General features: G+C 37.3%; 1 protein-coding gene across 4 annotated transcripts in view; it reads left to right on the top strand.

Annotated features, from left to right (window-relative positions):
• Positions 1-24,289, top strand: part of PREX2 (phosphatidylinositol-3,4,5-trisphosphate dependent Rac exchange factor 2) — a 303,314-nt gene that overhangs the window by 214,050 nt on the left and 64,975 nt on the right. For all 4 annotated transcript variants that reach the window (XM_065902847.1, XM_065902846.1, XM_065902845.1 and 1 more), the window contains 3 exons: positions 4,339-4,441; positions 10,288-10,431; positions 20,074-20,188. In XM_065902847.1, the coding sequence (XP_065758919.1) occupies positions 4,339-4,441; positions 10,288-10,431; positions 20,074-20,188 (362 nt within the window). The remainder of the gene's footprint in view (positions 1-4,338; positions 4,442-10,287; positions 10,432-20,073; positions 20,189-24,289) is intronic.

Below are 24,289 nucleotides of genomic sequence, written 5' to 3'. Positions count from 1 at the left end.
GACTTGAAATAGCTCAGCTGAAATTCCATCACCTCCACTAGCTTTGTTTGTAGTGATGCTTCTGAAGGTCCACTTGACTTTACATTCCAGGATATCTGGCTCTAGTTGAGTGATCAGACCATCATGGTTACCTGGGTGATTAAGATCTTTTTTTTTATGGTTTTTCTGTGTATTCTTGCCACCTCTTCTTGATATCTTCTGCCTCTATTAGGTCCATACCCTTTTTATCTTTTATTGTGCCCATCTTTTCATGAACAGTTCCCTTGGTATCTCTAATTTTCTTGAAGAGATCACTAGTCTTTCCCATTCTATTGTTTTCTTCATTTCTTTGCACTGATTACTTTGGATGACTTTCCTATCTCTCCTTGATATTATTTGGAACTCTGCATTCAGATGGGTATATCTTTCTTTTTCGCCTTTGCCTTTCACTTCTCTTTTCTCAGCTATTTGTAAGTCCTCCTTGGATAATCATTTTGCCTTGTTGCATTTCTTTTTCTTAGGGATGGTCTTGATTGCCGCCTCCTATACAATGTCATGAGCCTCCGTCCACAGTGCTTCAGGCACTCTACCTGATCAAATCCCTTCAATCTATTCATCACCTCCAATATATAATCATAACCAATTTGATTTCGGTCATACCTGAGTGGCCTAGTGGTTTTCTCTACTTTATTCAATTTAAGTCTGAATGTGGCAGTAAGGAGTTCATGATCTGAGCCACAGTCAACTCCTGGTCTTTTTTTTGCTGACATATAGAGCTTCTCCATTTTTGACTGCAAAGAATATAATCAGTCTGATTTCAGTATTAATCTTCTGATTTTGTCCATGTGTAGAGTCACCTCTTGTGTTGTTGGAAGAGAGTGTTTGCTATGATCAGTGCATTCTCCTGGCAAAACTTTGTTAGTCTTTGCCTTGCTTAATTTTTCACTCAAGGCCAAACTTATCTGTTACTCCAGGTATCTCTTGACTTCCTACTTTTTCATTCCAGTCCCCTATGATGAAAAGGACATCTTTTTTTGGTGTTAGTTTTAGAAGGTCTTGTAGGTCTTCATAGAACCCTTCAGCTTCTTCAGCATTAGTGGTTGGGGCATAGACTTGGATTACTGTGATATTGAATGATTTGCCTTAGAAATGAACAGAGATCATTTTCTCTTTTTTGAGTTTCCACCCAAGTACTGCATTTCAGATTATTTTGTTGGCTATGAAGGCTACTCCATTTCTTCTAAGGGCCTTTAATCATTATTTCATTCCTACAGCATATTTTCCCCTCTTGTGAAAAGTGTTTAAAGACAAAATAAATATTAATTACTCCTTGCCTATCAAATAAAAATTACATAAGATCCAATGCCCACTTCTTAATACATGTAGGCATTAAGTGTTTGTTGAATGAATGAATTAATTAATGAGGCTTCATTTGTATTCTCTTCTTACTTAATACCTGCCATTGGCCGGTCATGTGCTGGTACTTTTATTTGAAAGTAAACCTACAAAGGAATGGGAGAAAAAACTTGTAGTCCATGCATCTAGTAACTGGCTTACATCCAAATTATATAATGAATCTTTTAAAACTAAAGAATAAGAAGGCAACTCAATTAACAAGCAGGCAGAGAGGATTTGAATGGACATTTTTCCAAAGACAGTATAAATGGCGCGTGAAAAGATGATCAACGCCTTTAGCCACTGGGGACATGCAAATCAAAACTGCATAAGATGCTGTGTCACAGAGATGTGGATGAATGTAATCCAAAAGACAAAGATAGGCACAGGCGTTGGCGAGGATGTGGAGAAATTACAACCCTCATACACTGTTGAAGGGAATGTAAAAGAGAGCAGTCATTTTGGAAGACATTTTTGGCAGTTCCTCCAAATATTAAGCATGGAATTTCCATATGACCCAGAAATTCTACTTATAGGTAATATCCAAGAGAAATGAAAACATGTTCTAACAAAAACATGTACACAAATGTTCCTAGAAAAATTATTCATAATAGCTAAAATGTGAAAACAATCCGATTGTCCAAAAACTGAATGATGAGTGACAATCAAGTTGGGGTATATCTACACAATAGAATATTATTAAGCAATAAAGAGGAGTGAGCTACTGATTCATGCTACCACTTGGATAAACCTTGAAAATATTGTAAGAGAAATAAACTAGTTACAAAAGACTGTATTATTTGATTACATTATTGTGTAATCATACAAAAGACAAATTTTAGAGACTAATAGTAGGCTATTCATTTCCTTGAGCTAAGGATTGGGGGAAGGTATATGGAGGTTCAATGCTAGTGGGGAAAATATTCTAAAATCAGATGATAGTGACAGTTACACAGCTCTGTATATATACTATAAGCCCTTGAGCTGTACACTTAAAATGGGTGAAATTTATGATATGTGAATTGTATCTCAAGAAAGCTGTTTTTTATTTTAAATTGGTGTCTGATACCCTTAAGTTGGGCTTCCCTGTTGGTGCAGTGATGATGAATCCGCCTACCAGCGCAGGAGACGCAAGTTCGATCCTCGAGTTGGGAAGATCTCCTGGAGGAGGAAATGGCAACCCACTCCACTATTCTTGCCTGGGAAATATCATGGACAGAAGAGCCTGACAGGCTTCAGTCCATGGGGACACAAAAGAGTCAGACATGACTTAGTAACTAAACAACAACAGTCCTTAAGTTAATTTTTAAAAATTAATTTTAAAAATCCAAAAGTTTTAAAAAGTTTAGGAAACCCATAATCTTTCTGTCTCTGTAATAAGAGCATAAAAGTCTCCTGGGAGTGTGAGGGCTCGCTGGGAGCTGCAGTCACTGGCAGTCTGTGTGTCTCTGGGTGCTGAGCACAGTCCTAGGTCCTTGGGTATGACTTTAACCACATCTACGTATTATAATGCCTGTTTGGGACATTTCTTCCTGTGTATATATATTCCTCTTAACTGGAAAAATGCTCATTCTTTAGTCCCGTCCCTACAATTTCAGATTTATAGCATTTTTCTACCCTCCAACGGACTTTAAAAAGTAAGAATCTCATAAACATTTATCCAGCATTGACTGTATACCATCCATTATATTAAGTACCAAACTGAGGTACAAAGTGATGATGCTGTTAACCTTTTGTTACCCATGCTGTCCTTCTTTGGGGTCTGGGGCTGCCTTTGTATTTTTTTTCCCACACAATAGAAATTCTTTACCATCTCCACCCTCTACTTATGCTGCCCCCAAAATATGATTATAAGCTACAGCAACTTTTAAAAATGAGGACATAGCATGTTAAAATTATTGTTTAAAAGGACCATTGATTTTCTTAAGGAAATAAATGTTACTTTTCAAAGAAAAGATATGTATGATAAAGTTAATTATACTTTCATGACCAAATTAGTAAAAGATTTTGATACTACACTAATCTGCTAATAGGATGCCCAGAACCCAGTACTAAAAGATGATGATACTGAGATATGCAATTGCTTGCTAGTAAGTCTGGATCTTACCTACCTCAACTGTAAAATATAGGAATGAAATGAAAGATTAAAACAAATCAGATCTCATATTCACAAGATTCTAGATTGAAAAGTGTTGAAGTGTTATTTGCTCAGTCATGTCCGACTCTTTGTGACCCCATGAACTATAGCCCACCAGGCTCCTCTGTCCATGGAATTCTCCAGGTAAGAATACTGGAGTGGGTTGCCATTCCCTTCTCCAGGGGAATCTTCCTGACCCAGGGATTGAACCTCAGTCTCCTGGGTTGCAGGTAGATTCCTTACCTTCTGAGCCACCAGGGAAGTAAGTCCCTATAAAAGCAAGTGAAAATGATTCTCGTCCCCAAACTCTTTGGAAGAAAAATCATCACATACATGCAAATTGATTTTATCACAGTTTTCATAAATTGCAAATTGAATAATGCATAGGTTATCTTATTTTAAAATACAATGACCATTATGTACTGTGGCTTTTTAAGAAAACAGTATTTTTTCTTTTCAGCTGTTACATTTATAAGATTATAGAGATTTAGAGGCAAATAAGATGTTTATGTGTACACATTTGTCTGTAACTAAGAAATAAAATCAGTATAACTAGAATCTAGCTACAAAATAGACTGAAAAATTGTTCAGAATTGTTTAGACAGTAGAGGAAAAGAAAAACATGAAGCTACAAAAGAAACTTGTAAATCCGAAGATTAGTTCATTTCATTTTAGGCAATAAATTCTTAGGTATGTTGATAATGTGGTTTGTATGTAAATAAAACACAAGTGAAGCTAGTTTTGGTCTGGAGATGTTTTGTAATGTTATGTTATGCTCTATCTCAAACAATCCAATCATATCATGTATTGATTTTCTTTCTCTCTAGACAGATGAACAAGCCATGCTAGAAGACACACTGGTTGCACTGTTTGATTTGGAAAAGGTTTCTTTTTACTTTAAACCATCAGAAGAGGAACCATTGGTTGCAAGTAAGTAGTTAAATATTTCATATGTGTTTTATAAGATTTATTTTGTTATCAAACAATATATGACAAAACCTGGATATGAATATATTTGATATGAAGATTAAGTTATATATATAAAATTATTTTTAGTGTAAATTAATAAAACCAACTGGGGAAGTGATAGAAAGTATATATAAGTTAAATCTACACCTAATCTTATAATCTTATACTGATATTTTTATCTCTTAATCTGACCTCTGAAACTTTTTTGGAGTGTGTGCAGCAAATTTTGTGCTACTCAAGATTGTCTTTTCTTTCTTTTTTGTTATTGTGATAAAATATACATACCATTAAATTTGCCATTTAATCAGTTTCGGTGTACATTTCAGTTTATTCAAAATGTTGTGCAACCATTTCCACCATCCATCTGCAGAGCTTTTTCATCCTCCCAAACAGAAACTCCATATGCATTAAATAGTCATTATCTTCCTCCCTTTCTCCAGTCCCTGCTAACCTTGATTCTGCTTTCTCTCTCTGAATTTTATAAATGGGTTGATAGAACATTTGTCCTTTCTGCTGTTTTTTTCATGTCACTATTTTTTAGTAAAAGAACTGCCCTAATATTTCCAGCTATGTAGACAATCTCTGAGGCGTCCAAAACTTTTGCTGTAACATATAACAGTTATATAGCAAAAATGACTGTATTGGGTTTCCACTGCTCATCCTCAAATGATCCTGTAGAGAATGTGTTAGCAGGCAATATACACGAGCATTTAGAGCCAGAGACCTAAGTTATGCTCACATTGTGTAATATTTAGATCAAATCAATTGAGAAAGACATTATAATTGTTTGATCTGACAATAGTTGTTAAAATTTATAATTTAATTCTGAAGGAGTAGACACATATTTTACATTTTTGCTAGCTTAAAAGTGGAAATCAAAGATTATTTCATCCATGTCAAAATTTTAATGTGTACAAATATAATCATATTAACTATTTTGATTCATTTATTCATCCTGTATAGTTTTCAAGATGGCAAAACTTTTTCCTGTCTTGTTCATTGTTGTACCTCCAGCACCCAAGAGAATGCCTGAAACAAAAAGCACAATGTGTTTTTTTCAAGGAGATGAATGAACAAATATCAATTCAGTTTATACAGTGCAGCAGGCAGAAAGGTTTTATGGTTATAAAAGTAGAAGGAAAAACAAACTTGTGCAGAATGAAGAAAAAAATTTTGACAGAACTTGGTTGTATCTAATGTTGCAAAGAAGTTATGAAATTCAATTGAAAGATTGAAAAGTATCCCTTTCATTTAGCAATTTGCCATTGTTAAGCCTGACAAGGGCATTGTTTTAGAAATCTACATTCAGAGAAATAGTTCTTAAGGTTTAATCTCTGTATCTTTTAGTTTCTGCAAGTTATCATCATTTATATACCACTTCAACCTATATTGTCACATGTAGGTTTAAAATATATCTATTGGGCCAAGAAATCTTTTAGCAGTTTGTTATTTTTCTGGTTCTTGTTTATCAATAAGTGTAAGGGTCCTATGAATTATGGTAGAAGATCTGTATCTTCAGGACTTGGAAAGGTTTTTATTTATTTTCACATTTCTGATATCTAGTACAATAAATAGGGACTCAATAAATATTCATTTAATTTGTTATCTAGGAATGATAATCATTTATCAAAAATTTCTAAAATGCCTACTATGGCAAAGCACATTTCCAGGTGCTGGATGGAGTAGAGGACTAAGCAGACAGAGATAAATAATATGGGAAATAAATGAGTTAATTTGATGATAAATTAGAAGATAATAATATGACTGCATGAAGGGACATAGAAAAGAACAAAGAGGGAAAATGAAGGGGCAGGTGAAAGGTTGCCTGTGTGTAATGCTAGGAAGGGAAGCATTCTAAGGAGGAGGGTGAAGACCAGAAACAAGTCATACAGACAGAGTTATCTCTCAGGAATTGGTTCCAGGAACCTCTCAGATACCAAAATCCACGGATGCTCAAGTAGCATATAAAATGATGTGGTATTTGCATGTAACCTACACACATCCTCCCGTATACGTTAAATTATCTCTGGATCACTTAGAATACCAATATATTAATAAGTGCTCTGATGTAAATACCAATGTAAATGGTCAAAATGTTGCTGGTTGGAAGCAAATTCAAATTTGCTTTTTGGAACTTTCTTGATTTTTTTTTTTTTTTTTTGGACATGCAGTTGGTATAATCTGTGAATGCAGATCCTGTGAATGTATTTTTGCATCTGAGAGTGTAGAAATTCAGTAAAGGACCTACTCTATTTTGAAGAAGGGTGTTCCAGGTTCACTGAAACAGTGAGAACAAAGATCCCAAGGTGGGAGCATGTGTGACACATTCTGGGGAGAGCAGGGAGGGCTGGGTGCCTGGAGCGAGAGCGGTAAGGAGAAGGGGCTGAGAGCAAAGAGGAGGCTGATCTTTGAAAGAGCTTTGCCTTTCTCATTGAGCCACCGAGCAGGGGAATGGCACATACTAAAATAAAGGCAGCGTGTGCCGCTGTGTTGAGTGAACCTTACCAGGCAGGGCAGAAGCAGAGAGGCCACTTAGGAAGGCCTCGCAGTGAGCCAGGTGAGGGATGACGGCGGCTTGACCTTGAGGGTAGCTGTGGAGATGGGAAGTGGTTCATCCTGTCTGTATTAAATTATGTGGGCAGAGAGAATAGAATCTTATTAAAGTGTCATCTCCACTGATAAATGAGAGAGCACAAAAACATGAATTACAATGTTAGGGATTTAGGCTGTATTCTAGGGAGTATTTGGTAACGGGGATTATTTGCTAAGGATAATATTATTTGGGCAAATTGTACGGTCTTCTGTGGGCAGATATAAAATAGAATATATTTTCATTTACTTGAATAATATAGGAATAATTTCACTACAAGACAGAGAAACTCTATTTTCACAATGTAACCTGATACTTTTTCTTTTAAATTTTGCCTGAGGAACCGTAACCTTAAAGGAACATGTTGTCCATGATTCAAATATGACATTACTGGTGAATGGTCTGTTGAGTGAGCTGGAGATGAACCAGTATTTTAAGTTTGATAAAATATTTGCTGCACATCCATTATGAGAGATTTAACTTTGGCATATTGAAATATATACTAAATAATAAAGGTAATTGAGACCATGTACATAATATTTTGACATTATATAAATAACATTATAAATGTAGACACAATAAGCACAAAGCTTTTGCTATATTATGTGGCAGTACATTTTTATGTATTTCCCTGAAGCATAATCTCAACTTTTGAAGTTAGTTCTCCAGTGACAAGTCAGTTCCACTGCTATGATACTAGGTATTCTAAGCAAATTTAAACTGTTATGATAGTATAGTTATTATTTTGAGTTGTTTTAAGAAAGAAGAGAATTATTTATACCCAAGTGTCATCACATCATATTGAAATAGTGTTAGAAAACTAAAGCTTTTTTATTAACTGCATGTGACTTGATCTTTCTGTAAGCCTAGAAGCAGAGGGGTCAGATTGACTAACTTGCATCACTGTGATGAAGACTAGTTGGCTGAGTGTCTATAAGGGAAGGACTGAGTCCAGAGGATTGGAAGCATGAAGCATATAGAGAACACTGGGCCTTGACATCAAGAAATCCAAGTTCAAATCCAGGCTCTATTCTCATCTGCAAGCAGGAGAATGTTAGCTTTCCCTGACTCATGGGATTGTGAGGCTTAAAGAAAATAATGTATTTGAAAGTCTCTAGCACTATGTAAGGCTTATGATAGTATTCAGTAAATATTTGAGGCCACTGTCTCTGCTTTATTAATCTGTGTTCTTTTAAAAAAGCTACATTTAGCATTATTCACAGTCTTATTTTTGCATTAAGGAACAATGAGATTCTAAAGAAAAATGCAAGTCAAGCAAGTAGAACTTAAATATCTGGATTAAAGATATTTCATTTTCTTTGAACAAATAATTATAAGGTGTATATAATATGCTTGGTACTGAACTAAGTTCTAGGGATATAATATTGATTAAGTAAAATAAAATCCCTAAGGTTGGCATGGACCTTAGCTACTAGTGAGAGATACAAAGGAATAAAAGGGCAGTCTGACCCACTTTGGTATAGAGGAAGTACAAAATATTTCCCATGTCATATGATGTAATTAGTGAAAATGAAGGTGTTAATTGCTCAGTCATATCCAACTCTTAGCAATTCCATGGACTGTAGCCTGCCAGACTTCTCTGTTCATGAAATTCTCCAGGCAAGCTTATTGGAGTGGGTTGTTGTGTCCTCCTCCAGGGGATCTTCCCAACCCAGGGATAGAACCTATGTCTCTTAGGTCTCCTGCATTGGCAGGCGGATCCTTTACCACTAGCATCTCCTGTACTTTTACATATGTAGCAAATACCTTGAGGAAAAGTCTTTCACATAGCACTCTTAGTTTTAACCACTTTTTAGATTTAGTATACTTGATCATTTTCAATCATTTTTCAGTTTCCTAATTCCTGGTGTAGCATCTTTATTTGTGCGTTGTTAACCCAGTAATATGATACTGCTGCATTATCATTTTCCTTCCAATAACGTTGTCCTTTTACAAATACAGAGATTACAAATACAAATATCCAAATACAGAGATTGACAACGTTGGAACTAAGGGATAGAATTTAACAAAATTATAATATATATGAGAGGCATTGTATGGAAAGGGGAACTAGAGGATACAGATATTTTGTATATTTTAATCTCTAATTTATTTAGTATTCATGGATCTTTTTTCTTTTAGTACTAGAAAAAAAAAAAAGAATTTTCCCACTCATTAAAATGCACTTAACTTCCAAATCTTCAACTGTGAAATTTGTTTATTCTCTTTCCTAACCTCAATTTCTTCATGTCTCCCTTAAAAAAAAGAAACAAAAAATAAGCATAATTATATGGTATAAAGAGGAATTGTAGATGTTTATACAATAAGTCCTCTATTGATATGCAGAATTAGATACATTTAGTAAGAAACCTGGAATTTGTGATCACTTATGGTATTTAATCTTGAGCTCTACTTTTATACAGTTTTATTTCAAGAAGCAGGGTAAAAATAATATTGAGTCAAGAACATATATTAAATACTTACTCTATTTTGGCCTTAACTTTAAACTGGTTAATGTGACTATTGTAGCCTTTTAGGAAGAGTTTGCATTCTTTTTTAATGAAGTGGAAGTTATTTGTCACAGACAAGTATCGTAAAATAAGAAGGATTTATGATAGCACTGTGAAATACTACTGCAGCATTCCAGCTTTTCAAGTTGGTTGGAGTTTCGTTGTGAGTAATTAAATTTAGGATCTCTAAAAGAATTTAAACAGATAATGTCTAATGAGTGTAAGGCAGGGACAGAGGTAATACCTTTTGGATCTGGTGCTCAGAGAGTGGACTTTGCAAAACCAATGCTAATTTTGATAATGGTTGCTATGCACTCAGTTTCTTGCACGCTACTTCACAAGTGTACCCCAAGGAGTCATCTTGACTAAAATATGAATGAGGCAGCTGCCTTGGGAGATTCTGATTCCAAACCATGCGTATCTAAACTTCTCATTTAGTTAACTGAGACGTCTGGTGTGTCAAAATGTAACGAAGTTTTCTGTTACAGAATTTTATATACAGTACAGTAATAAACCTGTTGCAGTAGCTAATGAGAACCTGATTTAATACTCTTTCACCAAACAGTGCTGTTAAATATGCCGAACCTGAACTTACTATACGTGGGTACTTTTAATGTAAAGTAATTGATGAATACTAGTTTTTAACAAACATACTATATAACATACCCTGATGATAGGAAGTAATATAACATTAAATGTCATTTTAGATGTTCCTCTTACTTATCAAGCAGAAGGAAGCCGGCAAGCTCTGAAAGTTTACTTCTACATTGATAGTTATCATTTTGAACAACTGCCTCAACGGTTGAAAAATGGAGGAGGGTTTAAAATTCATCCTGTTCTTTTTTCACAAGGTAATTGCTTTCTTTTTTATACTTTCATGTACTTAGATTATTTTCATTATCAGTTGTTTAAAAGAAATGTAATAATAACCATCATTCTTTTTCACGAATTCAAAAGTTTATTCTGAATACTTAGTATGTTTCCTTGTCTGACTGTCTATTAAGGAAAAATCATGTATGGTATAAATATTTATCAAGCAGAATTGCAGCATTATTTATAATAGAGAAATAAGACATGAGTGGCTTAAATAAAGATAAACTGATTTGCCTTAAATAAATTATTGCAAAGCCATTAACATATGGTTAAAATATTTTATGAGATAGAAAAAGTTTGATAGTATACACAATCATATTACAAAAAATTTATGGACTCAATTATGTCATACATGTATGTATATACTTACACATATATATAATGTTTTCAATATCACTGGGTGATTAAATTGTTGATTTTTTATTCTTTGAGTTTTTTGCATTATGTTAATTTTGTCAGTAAAAATGTATCCCTTTTATAAGTTAAAAAAAGTTGTTTTGGCAAATGAACAATGAGTGTTAACCGCAGTAGAAGAAATTAAGATTGACATGAATAAGAAGATTCTTGCAGTGAATTGATTTCCCAAGGAAGGTCCTGAATCTTTTTAATCTTTGGAGTCATAAAAGCCAGAAAGGTCAGGTATCCAGATTATTGTATAGTTTCTTTTTGTCTATGATTTTTTAAAAAAAGATTCATGTTGTGATCACAAGATTTCTCTAAATGGTACCACAGAATACTGGATTTTTTCTTCTTTTGAGTTTTTAAGACTGCTTTGGTTTTGCTGTGGAGTTTTTTTTTTTTTTTTTATAAAAATAGAATAGAGGAATAAAATCAATTTTGGTAACTGAAAAACTGACTGGCATGTGAAATCTAAATTCACGACCAAGTGAAAATTCTGCTTTGTGCCTCCTGCATGTTATAATTCTAAAAGATAGATTACCCTTCCTTCAATTGCCACAGTTTAAAAACAATGCTATTGTTGTTGTTGAGTCGCTAAGTCATGTCTGAACTCTGACCCCATGGACTTCAGCCCTCCAGACCTCCCTGTCCTTCACTATCTCCCAGAGTTTGCTCAGACTCATGTCCATTGCATTGATAATGCCGTCCAACCATCTCATCCTCTGTCCACCCTCTTCTCCTGCCCTCAATCTTTCCCAGCATCAGGGTCTATTCCAGTGAGTCAGCTCTTCGTATCAGGTGGCCAGAGTACTGGAGTTTCAGCTTCAGCATCAGTGCTTCCAATGGATATTCAGGGTTGATTTCCTTTAGGACTGACTGATTTGATCTCCTTGCAGTCCAAGGGACTCTCAGCACCAGTTTGAAAACATCAATTCTTTGGTGCTCAGCCTTCTTTATGGTCCAACTCTCACATTCATACATGACTACTGGAAAAATCATAGCTTGGAGTATACACATCTTTGTCAGCAAAGTGATGTCTCTGCTTTTTAATATACTGTCTAGATTTGTCATAGCTCTTCTTCCAAGGGGCAAGTGTGTTTGAATTTCGTGGCTGCAGTTACCATTCACAGTGATTTTGGAGTCCCAGAATATAAAATCTGTCACTGTTTTCACTTTTTCCCCTTGTAATTTCCATGAAGTGATGGGACTAGCTGCCATGATCTTAGTTTTTTTAATGTTGAGGCTTAAGCCAGCTCTTTTACTCTCCTCTCTCACTCTCAAGAGGCTCTTTAGTTCCTCTTCACTTTTTGTCGCTGGAGTGGTATCACTTGCATATCTGAGCTTGTTGACATTTCTCCGGGCAATCTTGATTCCAGCCTGTGAATCCTCCAGCCCAGCGTTTCTCAGGATGTACTCTGCATATAAGTTAAATAAGCAGGGTGACAACATACAGCTTTGACGTATTCCTTTCCCAATTTGGGAAACAACCAGTCTTGTTTCATGTCCTGTTCTAACTGGTGCTTCTTGACCTGCCTTTTTCAGGAGGCAGGTAAGGTGGTCTCATTTTCCCATCCCTTTAAGAATTTTCCACAGTTTGTTGTGATCCACAGAGTCAAAGGCTTTAACACAGTCAATGAAGCAGAAGTAGATGTTTTTTCTGAAATTCCCTTGCTTTCTCTATGATCTACTGAATGCTGTCAATTTAATCTCTGGTTCCTGTGCCTTTTCTAAATCCAGCTTGTACATCTGTAAGTTCTCAGTTCACAAAGAACAATGGCTATCCCAAACAGATACTTGGCAAGAATGCATTTAAGCCGAGAAAAATTTCAGCGAAGAGATCTTAGGAGTTACTAGAAGTGTTTTCATTTATGTGGTAGAGTCCATATAGGTGAACAGAATGTACAATGAAAAGAAATTAAAAAAAAGAAATTGAAAAAAAAAAAAAGAAATTGAGCAAAATTATACCTTTGGAACTAGCTTAGAAGAATAGGTTAGCCTAAAATACGTAAAAAGGCATTACAGAGATCAGTAGATTTAGAACACAGAAAAGCTACTGGTCTGGAATGTAGCATTTAAGCAGACCATGCACTTGGTAAAGGACCTTCCTTTCATTTCCTTTCTTTCTCTCTTTTTAAAAATTTTGTCTTTGAAGTCATTCTTGAGATGACAGATGGCATTAATCATCTCTTCTAAAAAAGTGATTACATTTGAGACACACAACCATAAATAGCTGAATATTTATACCTAGCAGCCAATATGCACAGGGAAAGAATTATTTTGCAAGTAGTCTCTATTTTATAATTGTGGCTAAAGCTAATTTAAAAAGAATCCCTAAATATATATGATTTCAGTGAGTACAATATTGCTTTTACAATGTAATTTAAAGAAAAGCTTTCACAAACATTAGGTTTTAGTATTCACACAGCAGTAAAATATGAAAAATTATTTGAAGAGGCGATAGCAGAAATTCTTCTGCCGTGGAGGTCACAGCTAGGTAAAGAAGACTGGAAGGGAGTCTGTCTCATTAACAGTCTGTCAGTGATAAGGTTGTTTATTTAAAGGAGATGCAGAGGTTCCTCTGCACTCATGGAACTCCCATGAGGAATCATTAGTTGTTCTGAGTTTTCATCAGCTCAGAGAGCAGCGCAGGAAATTCAGCCCCAGCTTGAGCAGAGATTACCATCTGGTAATTGAAAGTGGTGGTAAATGGAAGGGATTCCAAATAGAGCCTTTTCCTGGGATGAAAGTTTATTTGAAGGGTTTTCATTTTGTGGGTACATGAGTCTTTGCTAGCAAATAAAAAAGAATAAAGTGGATGAATTTGAAAATTTCCTGGGAAATGTATTAGAATCAGCCCTCCTAACTGTTTGTGCATGCATGCTAAGTTGCTTCAGTTGTGTCCAACTCTTTGCAACCCGATGGACTGCAGCTCACCAGGTTCCTCTGTCCGTGGGATTCTCCAGGGAAGAATGCAGGAGTGGGTTCCCGTGCCCACCTCCACGGGAACTTCCCAACCCAGGGGTCGAACCCACGTCTCTTGTGTCTCCCGCATTGGCAGGCAAGTTTCCTTACCACTAGCGCCACCTGGGAAGCCTTCCTAACTGCATGGCCCATAGTAGATGGTGCTAAGTAAATGGCTTCTTGTTGTTTAGTCGCTAAGTTGTGTCTGGCTCTTTTGTGACCCCGTGGACTGTAGCCCACCAGGCTCCTCTGTCTATGGGATTTCCCAGGCAAGAATACTGGAGCAGGTTGCCATTTCTTTCTTCCCAACCCAGGGAAAGAACCTGTGTCCCCTGCATTGGCAGCTGGATTCTTTACCACTAAGCTGCCTGGGAAGCAGACAAGTACATGGTACCAAGGACAACATACCTAGAAGAAGAAGCAAATGTCCTGACTTGTTATTTTTCTTGTCTGCATGGATCCTTGGGCAGAGGAGGGCACTCTGATGTATGGGGCGCCCTGCAGAGATCAGACCAACTAGTAAATCAGGAATTCCAGAGTTGGAGGCAAGTAAGGTATGCTTTAAGGAACATCCATTGCTGAAAACCAGAGCTGCTGGAGAACAAGAATCTAGGCAGCCAAAATGACAAAAAGACAGATTTCCAAGGTTAGGAACACAGAAACTGCCAGACAGAAAAATCAACACAAAGCATCACCAGAACACTAGAAAGATGGAGGTCACAGTGAAGCAATCTTCTAGAATTACTTCCTACAAGCCAGACAATGAATCCTGTTGGGATTCATGAGCCCTTGGATAAAGCAAGTGACTATAAACTGAGTGAAAATGGGAGTTCAAGGGGGATAGACACCCAGGGTGCCTGGCTTACTATCATGCAGTCTTGCAGTGCTTCTCAATGCTGGCTGCCCTTCAGTCATCTTGGGAACATTTTAGAAAACACCCGTGCTTGGTCGCACACCAAACCAATAAAGTCAGAATCTCTGGTAGGTGGGGCTCACATGTCAGTATATTTTAGAAGCTCTCCAGGTGATTCTAATGTCCCTCAGGAGTGAGAAAGCACAGTGCAATGTGGATTATAAATCACTGTGCAATTATACAGACTTTCTGGTGGTGCAGTGGTAAAGAAACTGCCTGCCTCCTTGTGGTTTTGATTGGCACTTCTCTAATGGTGAGCGACATTGCCCATCTTTTCACCATATGTAAAATAGATACCCAGTGGAAGTTTGATTTATGACATAGAACACCCAAAGCCATGGCTCTGTGACATCCTGGAGAGATGGGGTGAGGAGGAAGGTGGGAGGGTGGAGAGGACATATGTTTACTTATGGCCAATTCATGTTGATGTATGGCAAAAATCATCACAATATTGTAAAATAATTATCCTCCAATTAAAAAAAAAAAGTCCCCCTGCCAATCCAAAGACGCAAGAGCTGAGGGTTCAATCCCTGGGTCTGGAAGATCCCCTGGAGGAGAAAATGGCAACCCACTCCAGTATTCTTGCCTGGAAACTTCCACGGACAGAGAAGCCTAGTGGGCTACAGTCCATGGGGTTGCAAAGAGTCAGACATGACAGCACGCACACACATGCGGGTATCCAGTTCATCTTTGCTTAATTAGCTGATTCCATTTCCCGGTGTTGACACTTCTAGATTCTGGCGAGCTGGGGCAATGAGAACTGAGCCTTTTTGCTTCTGCACTGTTAGATCATTAGGACTCGGGCCACACAGAGAAGATGTAATTTGAGTGGGACAGTTGTTATCAGCGCAGGCTGAAGATGCCCTGGAGAGCTGACCACTGAGGGATGCCTTCTGACAGTCACAGCAGCTGGAGAGTAAGCCCTTCATTTTGGAAAGGGGATGCGAGTGGGTAGCTCTAGAACATCTGCCTTAGTTCACATCTTGCATCTTCAGATCCATTCCTTTGTCCAGGGAGGGTGTCCTTCATGACTGTGATGGGCCTCTGTTCCTGGGAGGACAATTTAGCAGCATGTTAATAGGACAAGCCGGGAGGCTTCCCAGTGGCTCAGTAGTAAAGTATCCTGCCAATGCAGGAGACATGGGTTCAATCCCTAGCTCGGGAAGAACCTTTGGAGGCAGGTTCTTGGATCTGTGTATTCTACCTCTTTGGGACATGACATCAGATGAAAGGGTTTTTTTATTTTATTTTTTTAAGGTATATATTGTGCCCAGCAATATAGCATCCCTTTCTTGTAAAGTGTTAAGTACCTACTGCCTGGGTCTTTGATAGTGATTTTCCTTAAACTAAATGGAATATTCGATACTAGTTCTTTCTCCACAAGCACATTCTTGGGGGTATTTGGTTTCTTCACTTCCTGTACAAAAAGCTAGCACCCAAAACTGTTGCTCCTAACTTTTACTTCTTGAAAAGGTATTACCTAAAAAAAAAAAAAATAAAAGATATTACCTCTCTGACCATAATTAAAATCACCCAGAAACTTGAGTGCTCTCTCTTTTTTAAATAAAAGGGAGCAGTCTGTTATAAACACTGTCAGTGTCTAAGTTACACTTTTTTTTTTTTTTTTCCTGGAAAACTCTTCTTAAGGTTCTTTAAAAGGTGCATCCTTTAGTTTTCCATTGGGGTTTTGCAGAGATTGTATAATCAAAACATGTAATAGCTTTTTAGAAAGGAAGGAACAGTTCCCAGAACTGAAATTTCCTGAAAGTTCAGAGTGGGTCTTTATGAGCGTGAGCACCCACATCTCTTTACAGGGCAGCACAGCCTTTCCCAGTGCTGGTCACAGTAACAGACAAAACTTGCCTTCTTTACGAACTGTGACCAGTTCTGAAGAATTCTAACCATTTCTGGCGATTTGTAACAGTCCATATGTAGTGTCTTTTTTAACCAATGCAGTTCTTTTGTGCTATCAGAAGAGGGTGTTAGCTGAAACTATTCTTAAAATTGTTACTCAGAGGCTCTATATTTTTTTCTGATCAATCCCTTTCTTGGAAAAGCCGTGAAATGTATTTTGAGTGAGTGGAAGAGAGGCTCATTTTCAGTGTTAGATAATTTAATCTATAATTTTCTCTAACATTTTTTTTTACTGACTATACCTGCTTTTAAAATAATGTTTTGCTTCTAAATTCAAAAGTAGTAGAACTAAAACAAGCTAACAAACTCAAGTAGTGTTTTAAATATTGCTTTCAGTTAAGTACTCTTAAGTAAGTTAATGTTCATTCAACCAAGTATGTCGGTACTATTTTAAAATCTTTATTCCACCAAGTATGTCAGAACTATTCAACCAACTATGTCTGTACTAATTAGAGTTAATTGTCTAATTAAGAAATTAGACAAGGAAATGCTAAGGAAGGGTCAGACTTTGAAGTTTGGATTTTATTATATATTTAACCTTTTTTTCTGCTGAGAATACAAATTTAGTTTGGTATATGTCATTTTATTTTCTTTTTTAAAAAAGATGACCAAGTTGTTCACCTAAAATAGGGAATGTTGTTCTCCTTCCTCTGCTTTGCCATGCAAAGTTTACTTTTTAAACAGAAAACTCATTTTTTTGTTGTTATTTCCCTATATTGCTGAGACTCCTGGCAACATTGTTAAACTCTTTTCTTATTGTTTTAAAATTTACATAATTGTGAATTTTAACTGTTGTGAATTTGAAAATTTCTTAAGAAATATAAGGCACATTTGTTTCTCTGTTTGTGAGAAGCTTTTAGAGCAGGACTGGACATTCTGGACAAAGCTGAGTCATGAAGACTTTATAGAAACTAGGTCCCAGAGGTTTTCTTGTTCCCTTGCACTGTCAACCCCCTGCCTCCTGCCCCATTACCCCTTTGTAAAGTCATCTTCCAATCTTCTTGGCCTTAAATCACAAACTGAAACATCCTTGCGTGGATCCTCCTCTTGGTTGGAACCAAACTTCCTGTTTGGCTCGGCTAACTCATCCATCATCACTACCTGTTGTGGAAATAGAAGGAGATCATGCTTGTGGGACACTGGGCACCTAGTACATAAAATACATTCAGCAAGTGATGAGACTAGTCATGGGCACTCTTAATTACTATTACTTAATGTAATTGTTTCCCAAGTACCATTATTAGTAGGTGGTCGTATTTTCCATTTCACAAATAAGAAACCTGAGGCTCTTAGATAGTAATTAACATGTCCAAGGTCACACAGCTCCTAAGCAATGGAAGTTATGATTTTACTCCAATGCAAGGGTTTTCACTATTAGCTTTATAACTCAGAAGAGGAATTCACAATGAAGTATGGCTATGGATAAGCTGAATCTTCCTGGAATAGTGGGCTTTCACAAATAACACTCTTAATGAAAGGGAATGTCTCATGTGTTTGAGGACTGTTTTATCAGGGAGACCCCCTTGTGCTTCTTGTGTGTATGCAGGCCCAGAAGCTTACTGAACCAGTTGCATATATTCTAATGAATGCAGAATTCATAAGGAATAAACAAATAAATAATTCTTGAAAGAAGCCCACAAATTCAGTTTTCTGTACTGAAGTAAATGTTAGAAAGCTTTCTCTCTAATTTTCCACAAATGATTTGCTCAATTATAGACTAACAGTGCCATTTAAAAAAAAAATTAAATTTAGCAATACTGTAAAAATTTTGTCATTTCTTCAATGCCCTAAAAATCTGATTAGTTTAGAAAACAGCACAGCTAAAATGAGCAGTGCCTTCTCCGTCTTTGCCCCAAAGTGGTAATGTTTTTGTCAATTTGAGGAAGCATTATTATTTAGTTTAGAGACTATGGCATTTAGCAGTTTTGAAAGATTATTTCTTTTATCCGTTTTGAATTAATCTGCTGAAAATTGAGGCTCATTAGTGGTAACAAGTTCAAGGGGAAATAATTTGCATTTCCAAATTGGATCCATCGCCATTCCTGTTGCTGGCAGCCTCTTGAAAGGAAATCTTGTATTTCTAGGCACTTTCCTGTGATTCATTTCCTCTCCAAAAGATTAAAAATATCACTGTGTAAATCTAAAGGAAGAAGAAACACTTAACTAAAAATATTAGTTATGAAAGAAATCTATATTAATCAAAGGCATTTTAAATTAATGGTAAGTTTTACATATATATAAATATGTTTTAGCTTATTTATTTATTTCCTTAAATGTTTCTCCACAAATGGTCCCTTTTTATTAGTGTATAATTGCTTTACAATGTTGTGTTAGCCTCTGCTGTAAGGTGAAGTGAATTGGCTATGTGTATACATACGTTCCCTCACTCTTGAGCCTTCTTCCCACCCTACATTCTACCCCTCAAGGTCATGACAGAGCTTATTTATTTTTAACTGAATTAACTGACCATTGAAGTAGAGGTAGTATTCTAAGAGTTCTCTTTATCTATACTTCTTGTTTCATAATTTAGTTGCAACTGCAGGAGAATATTAATATACATGGAGACAAACAAATTCAAATTTTTCACTCTTATCATGTTAATACACATTTCTGATTCTCATACCTAGCTATATGTATGTGTATATATGGTACATGTTTATATCTATATATACATGTATGTGTTTTTGTATTGTTTAGTCGTTTAGTCATGTCCAACTCTTTGGTGACCCCATGGTTGTAATCTACCAAGCTCCTCCATCTGTGGGCTATCCCAGGCAAGAATACTGGAGCGGGTTGCCATTTTCTCCTCCAGGGAATCTTTCCCACCCTGGGATCAAACCTGTATCTCCTGCATTGGCAGGCAAATTCTTTGCCACTGAGCCATGAGGGAAGCAATGCATATATATATATATGAAGCTTGAGTATAAATAGTATATATGTGTAAATAATATACATGAAGTTTGAGTTCAGCTTCACAAAAACGTGTACAAAACTTTTTTAAAAATAGAAGACAAATTTTTTTTTAAGTTCTTTTCTTTTCATCTGTCTTGGCTGTGCTGGATCTTCATTGAGTGGACTTCTCTAGCTGTAGCACTGAGGCTTAGTTGTAGCATGTGGGATCTTAGTTCCCCAACCAGGGATTGAACCTGGGCCCCCTGCATTGGGAGCATAGAGCCTTCCTAACCGCTGGACCACCAGGGAAGTCCTGACAGTTTAAATTAGAAATTACCTTTGCCTGCTTACTAAAGATAATTGCCAAATGTTTGAGCCCAAGAATGATTTTTACCTATTTTTGGACTGGTTTAACCTTATTTCTTGTGTATGTGGTCATATTTGGTGCTATTCAATGCATTTACTAATAATAAGATGACACTAAATGTGGAGAAACTGAGTTATACAATCACATGAAGAGTACATTTACTTGTTTTCACAGCACTGGAAAGCATGGAAGGATATTATTATAGAGACAATGTTTCGGTGGAGGAATTTCAAGCTCAGATAAATGCAGCCTCCTTGGAAAAGGTCAAACAGTACAACCAGAAGCTCAGGTATGTCATTGTTCAGTTTTTTTTTTTAAGTTTTCATATTGTAACAAGAGCAGATGAATAGAACTTTTGCCATTATTCGTTAGATGGTTAATCATGGTATTTCTTTTGATATAAAGTCCTCTTGTTTAGGGTTTAATATTTCTGATATTCTGATGGGTTTTTTTTTTGCAAATAAGTTAGAAAAAGTTTTAAAACTTTCATGCTATTGTCTTAATTTCTTAGGAAGATCAAGAGATTAAATATTTAGCAGACCATTATCAGGAGAATAAAACCATTGATCTTTTATAGCAGTGTCTCCTAGGAGATTCAGTGGATTAAAGGTAAAATCGTTTCCTTTATGTACCATTAAACAACAAACAGCCAGTACCTTATACCAAGAGGTGAATATGTTTAACATAGAAGATAAAATAAAACAGGTACTGCTTGATATTGGAAAAAGTATCTACTTTCAAATATTTTCAAGTAGCATTGCATTTTATTGTTTTTCCTCTAAAAATTATCCTACTGGTACCACGATCAATGGCAGGAAAAAATGAACCACAATAAGTGAAAGGGAAATGTGTTATAATTCAGAAGCTTTAATCTTCAATTAATTATTAGCCTCCATCTTCCTTTTATAAATTACTCTGGTAATAGGCCATCTTTTAAAATTGTTGACAGATTATGGCTTTTATTATTAAAAGAAAGAAGATTTTGTTCTGCCTTAGGCCTTAGTAAATCAAAAATACTGTTGTTTTTCTTTTCTTTTTTTTTTTTTTTTTTTTGGTTTTGTCCATAATATGGCCAAATCATGAAGATAAATTAATTCCTAAAATTCCTGGTGCAGGAAGGGGTTGGTTCTTGTGGTTACCACCAGTGGGCTGGCTTTGTTTCGCTGTGAGTGCATCCTCACGCTAACCCTGCCTCACACAAACCTGTCCCTTTTCCATGTTCTTTACTCTCTACCATCATTTTATCATCTTTAGCCTCAAAGCCCCCAGTATTTTTTCAATTCTCATTTTCTTTTCCTCCTAAAATCTAGTTGAAGATCCTGATGATTCTCTTAGACTGTCCTAATTTTATTACCTTGTCTAGATCATTATTTCTCAAAGACATCTAATAGACTTTCACAGGGGAAAAAAAAAGTTATTCTTGAGTTCTTAAATACTGTGTATTTGTGCTTAGTCATGTCTGACTCTTTGCGACCCCATGGACTGTAGCCTGCCTGGCTCCTCTGTCCATGGGATTCTCCAGGCAGAAATACTGGATATAAGAATAGGAGGTTGCCATGCCCTTTTCCAGGGGATCTTTCCCAACCCAGGGATTGAACCCGCGTCTCCTGAATTGCTGGTGATTCTTTACCATCTCAGCCATCAGGGAAGCTCAAATACTGTGTCTAGATTCCTGGGTCAGAAAGATCTGCTGGAGAAGGGATAGGCTACCCACTCCAGTATTCTTGGGCTTCCCTTGTGGCTCAGCTTGTAAAGAATCCACCTGCAATACGGAAGACCTGGGTTCGATCTCTGGGTTGGGAAGATCCCCTGGAGAAGTGAAAGGCTACCCACCCCAGTATTCTGGCCTAGAGAATTCCATGGACTGTATAGTCCACAGGGTCGCAAGAGTCGGACATGACTGAGCGACTTTCACCCGCATTAACTAAGCAATACTGACTTAAGAAGCTAAGTCACATCTTGTAAAGACCTCTCATTTGAGTACCATTAGCATAAAAGACAGAGAAGGCAATGGCACCCCACTCCAGTACTCTTGCCTGGAAAATCCCATGGACGGAGGAGCCTGGTAGGCTGTGGTCCATGGGGTCGCTAGGAGTCAGACACGACTGAGCGACTTCACTTTCACTTTTCACTTTTGGTGCATTGGAGAAGGAAATGGCAACCCACTCCAGTGTTCTTGCCTGGAGAATCCCAGGGACGGCAAAGCCTGGTGGGCTGCCGCCTATGGGGTCGCACAGAGTCGGACACGATTGAAGTGACTTAGCAGCAGCAGCACAAAAGAGAATTTTTGCTTTCATATCTGATAAAATATAGGGTATCTTTCAAATAAGAATACAAAATTAAAGCATTTCTATGGAACCTGTGCGCCCTGAGAATACATCCCCTGAGTCCAGTTTGAGCAGACAAACTGGATCTTCCCGACCCAGGGATTGAACTCACGTCTCTTCTGTCTCCTGCATTGGCAGGTGAATGCTTTACTACTGGCACCACCTCAGAAGCCTTCGAAGTCCCTTGGGAGATTCTAATATGTTGGTCGAATTGTAAACCAATTCTATAGATCAGGAAGTTGTCAAAGTATGACTGCCAGACCAGTATTCCACTAGACCATTGCTGTAGCATCCTCACTCATTTCTGGTCTCTAAGGAGCTGCTGCTGCTGCTAAGTCGCTTCAGTCATGTCCGACTCTGTGCGACCCCATAGACAGCAGCCCACCAGGTTGCCCCGTCCCTGGGATTATCCAGGCTAGAACACTGGAGTGGGTTGCCATTTCCTTCTCCAATGCATGAAAGTGAAAAGTGAAAGGGAAGTCACTCAGTCGTGTCCGACTCTTAGCAACCCCATGGACTGCAGCCTACCAGGCTTCTCCGTCCATGGGATTTTCCAGGCAAGAGGACTGGAGTGGGGTGCCATTGCCTTCTCCGCTCTAAGGAGCAGTGTTGTTCTAATCTGCTCAGAATTTTGCTCCCAGATAATAATTTTAACCCACGTGTCTGACCATGTCACTCTTCTACTCGAAGCATTTGTTGATTTCTTATTGCTCTCCCCCCACCAAAAAGAGTCACAAACTCCCTTGCCAGGCAGTCAACATCTTTCATGACTTGACCCAAGACTTTCTTTCTCTGCCTGTGTGCCAGCCTGGCTGAGTTTTCCTCATTTCTAACCATACCCTTTATTTTCCTTCTGCCCTGAGTTTTCACACTTCACTTAGCTTCTGCTTCCTGTCTCCCCTGTCTATAAAGCTACTACTCATATGATTCAATGTCCAGCTCTAGGATCGTCTCCTTCATAAAACATTTTTCATTTGGTTTTGGGCTAGGATGAAGCCCTGGGCATTCGGTTTTTCAGAAGTCCCTTACATACTAAGTCGCTTCAGTTGTGTCCGATTCTTTGCAACTCTATGGAATGTAGTCCACCAGGCTCCTCTGTCGATGGGATTCTCCTGGCGAGAATACTGGAGTGGGTTGCCATTTCCTTCTCCAGGGGATCTTCCTGACCCAGGGATTGAACCCAGGTCTACCCTCATTGTAGGCAGACGCTTTTACCGTCTCAGCCACCAGGGAAGTCCAATGTGTTACTAGAATTGAAAACCAGTTCCATAGATTGGGAAATTGTCTCAGTATGATCTCCAGAACAACAGCATCCGTGTCATCTGCAAGTTTGTTAAAAACATCTCTTGGGTAGACCCCGCACTTTTGTGTTGGAACAAGCCTTCCAGGTGATTCTCATCAAATCACACTCAAATTTCAGAGCCCCTGCCCGAGGCTAAATGAGTGACAGCTCATCCTTCCCCTCTACTATTTTACTTTATTTTACTTTATGGCTGTTACAGAATTCAGTTATTATCCCAGATGATACAGTTATGTGTATAGGTTCTTTATCTTCTTTATTCTATTATAAGCTCTTTGAGATACATGGTAAGTTTATCTTGCTGTTTCCCATTGCATTTATCAAAGTATCTTGCATAGAAAGCTCTCATAAATATATGTTTAGTTGCATTAAATTATTTAGCTGGAACTGGCAAAGAAAAGTGGGGATGGGGCATAGCCTTTACACACCTATGGATCTTTTTTAAAAAATACACATATACACTCACTATACATGAGTGTATATTGATATTTTTTTAAAAAAAGAGGACATATATTTGAGCAAACTCTGGGAGATAGTGAAGGATAGGGAAACCTGGCGTGCTGCAGTCCATGGGGACGAAAAGAGTCGGATGCAACTGAGCGACTGGTACAATAACAAGAATAGATATGTGACAAGATATTCAAGATTCTTTGTTAAGAAAAACAGCATTTGTATCAATTGCATGCTGTCCTCTTAACATAAGAAAATGTTTTAATGTATTTTTGCTGAAGAGAGCATTTTAAAAGTACAGACTTGCTACAAA

This window comes from Muntiacus reevesi, chromosome 12 (assembly GCF_963930625.1).
Source record: "Muntiacus reevesi chromosome 12, mMunRee1.1, whole genome shotgun sequence".
NCBI classification, from domain to species: Eukaryota; Metazoa; Chordata; class Mammalia; order Artiodactyla; family Cervidae; genus Muntiacus; species Muntiacus reevesi.
This window is presented reverse-complemented; position numbering and strand designations above follow the sequence as displayed.